Source organism: Tupaia chinensis, unplaced genomic scaffold, assembly GCF_000334495.1.
Source record: "Tupaia chinensis unplaced genomic scaffold, TupChi_1.0 Scaffold148004_1, whole genome shotgun sequence".
Taxonomy (NCBI): Eukaryota; Metazoa; Chordata; class Mammalia; order Scandentia; family Tupaiidae; genus Tupaia; species Tupaia belangeri.
Window position 1 is genome coordinate 85022 of NW_006207854.1, and position 2295 is coordinate 87316.

Consider the following 2295-nt stretch of genomic DNA (forward strand, 5'->3'; position numbering starts at 1 on the left):
TCCAGCACCTTAACCACCACGCCACCTGCTGGTTCCAGATTAAGGTTTTTTAAAAGGATTATTTATTTAATCTTATTTGTTGTTATTATTTATTTCTTAATTTGACCAGCGAGAGAAGGGAAAGTGAGAAAGCAAGTCACCAGGTCCAGGATTTGAACCATGGTTGGCCATGTAGGAGTCTAGCACACCTCAATCGCCATGCCACCTGCTGGTCCCAGATTAAGATTATTTTGCCCTATCTATCAAAGTCCCCATTCTCAACAATAGAAAGCAATGGTATCAACTGGTTCTCACATCTGACTGTGCACTGGAATTATCTAGGAGAGCTTAAAAAATAATACTGGGACCAGCATGTGGTGTGGGGAGGGTAAGGCCACTGGATCCCACAAAGCCAACAGCATTGTTCTAGCCCTGGACCTAGTAGCCTGAAAATCACACACTGTGCCTATATGCATGCATGCCCTAAATTTCTCATTTTCTCTCTCTCTGATTAGCTCACATGCCCTATATCAAAAAACAAAAAACAATGCTGGGGCCAGCAGGTGATGCAGTGCTTAAAGTAGATAGATCCTCATGACCTACCGCACAGTTCAATTCCCAGACCCAGCGGCTTGGGAAACACATTGGATGTGTGTGTATCATGCATGCCCAAAATACTAAAAAGAGGGAGAGAGAGAGGAGAAGGGATTGCAACATGATCATTACACATGGGGAGTGCTTTTTCATCCGCCACCCCCTCCTGCGAGTGTACATGCTCACTGGCAAATTTAAAAACAGAAACAAAAACAAAAACATACACAATGGGAGCTAACCCCATAGCACAGTGCTAGGAGTTGTGCATGGAGACCAGATACCATATAGCTAACCATGGTCTGAATCTCAGCCCAGCAGCTTGAAAAAAAATGCCCAGCACATGTATGTACACTTCCCAAATCCTGAGAATTGGATAAAAGAGGATTGTGGTGTGACCATGCCCACTGGAATGCTCGCTCGCTCTCTGACAAGTGCATGTGTCTATTGGAAATATAAATTGTGTGTGCGCATGCGAAACATTTGAAAGTGAAAACCACTGTGGTCAGTTGAAATGGAAAAATACAAAAGGAGAAAAAAAATGTTCAGCAAAAAGTTAAAGTAAGCTGCTAAGTATTTTTCATTGTACGTTATCTCAAGGAAAATGAATATCCAAAGAGGAAAATGAAGAACTAAAGAACTATCTCCCAAATAACTGTACAGTAAAGGCTATTGAGAAGGCTCTATAGCGGGGCTGGCAAGTGGCGTATTGGTTAAGGTGCTGGACTTCCACATGCACAACCACGATTTGAGTCCCGGGCCTGGTGACTTACTTTCTCTGTCTGTCTCTCTCTCAACAAATTGAAGAAAAAATGAAGTTAAATATTAAACAAACAAACAAAAAGGCTCTATAGCTTAGACACGAAAACTCCAACTCTACCTTCTTTTTTAACTTTGGTGACGACACTTTGAGTTTCCGACCATCGTTCGACAATCTCCTTGCAGACATTAAGGAGGGATTCTTCTTCCTAGTTAGAAAAGTAGACCAATTAATTTCCTGAGAGCCCTAAAAAACAGCAACCTAAAAAAAGCTTATGCAGAAGACACAGCTCTCTCTGTGGAGGTGAGAAGAAATCATAGGAAGAATGTGGGAGCCACAGAATAGACAGTATGTTTCTTTTCTGGCTCTCCTGTGTATGTGGCCCAGAATCCACATCTGCTATGTCAAGAGCACCCACTCCATCCTGTCAAGGTGAGGAAATGATTCCCACCAACTCACAACAGTCCTCCTCATTCTTTTTATTTTTCTATTTTTTTGAAGACTTTTGGTATAGGGTATGTGTGCTCGCCAGAGACAGAGACAAAAAAAAAAAAAAGTAGAAAGCAAGTAAACCTCCCCTTGGGGGATAGCCATGCTGCAATCTCTTCTCCTCCCTTCTCCTCTTGGGATTTTGGACATACATGCGAGTGCACGCACATACAAGCCTGACCTGAGTTTTGAGCTGCTAGGTCTGGGACTCAAACAATGGTCGACCATGTGGGAGTCCAGCACCTTAACCACTATGCCACAAGCTGGCCCCATTCCTTCCTGCCAAAGTGAGGAAGTGATTTCTACCAATTCAGAACAGTCCTCCTCATCCTCTCCTTTTTTTTTTTTTTGGAGAGATTTTTGCTATAGGGCACGTGCACTCGCCAGACAGACAGAGAGAGACATAGAGACAGAAAGCGAGAAATCACCCCCCAGGGGGGATGGTCACGCCGCAATCCCTTCTCCTCCATTTTCCT

General features: G+C 43.4%; 1 protein-coding gene across 2 annotated transcripts in view; it reads right to left on the reverse strand.

Moving 5' to 3' along the window:
* The window catches only part of CCDC43 (coiled-coil domain containing 43), a gene marked incomplete at its 5' end in the record, with an annotated part of 16324 nt that overhangs the window by 8164 nt on the left and 5865 nt on the right, over positions 1-2295 (reverse strand). For both annotated transcript variants that reach the window (XM_014584817.2, XM_014584818.2), the window contains 1 exon segment: positions 1451-1538. In XM_014584817.2, the coding sequence (XP_014440303.1) occupies positions 1451-1538 (88 nt within the window).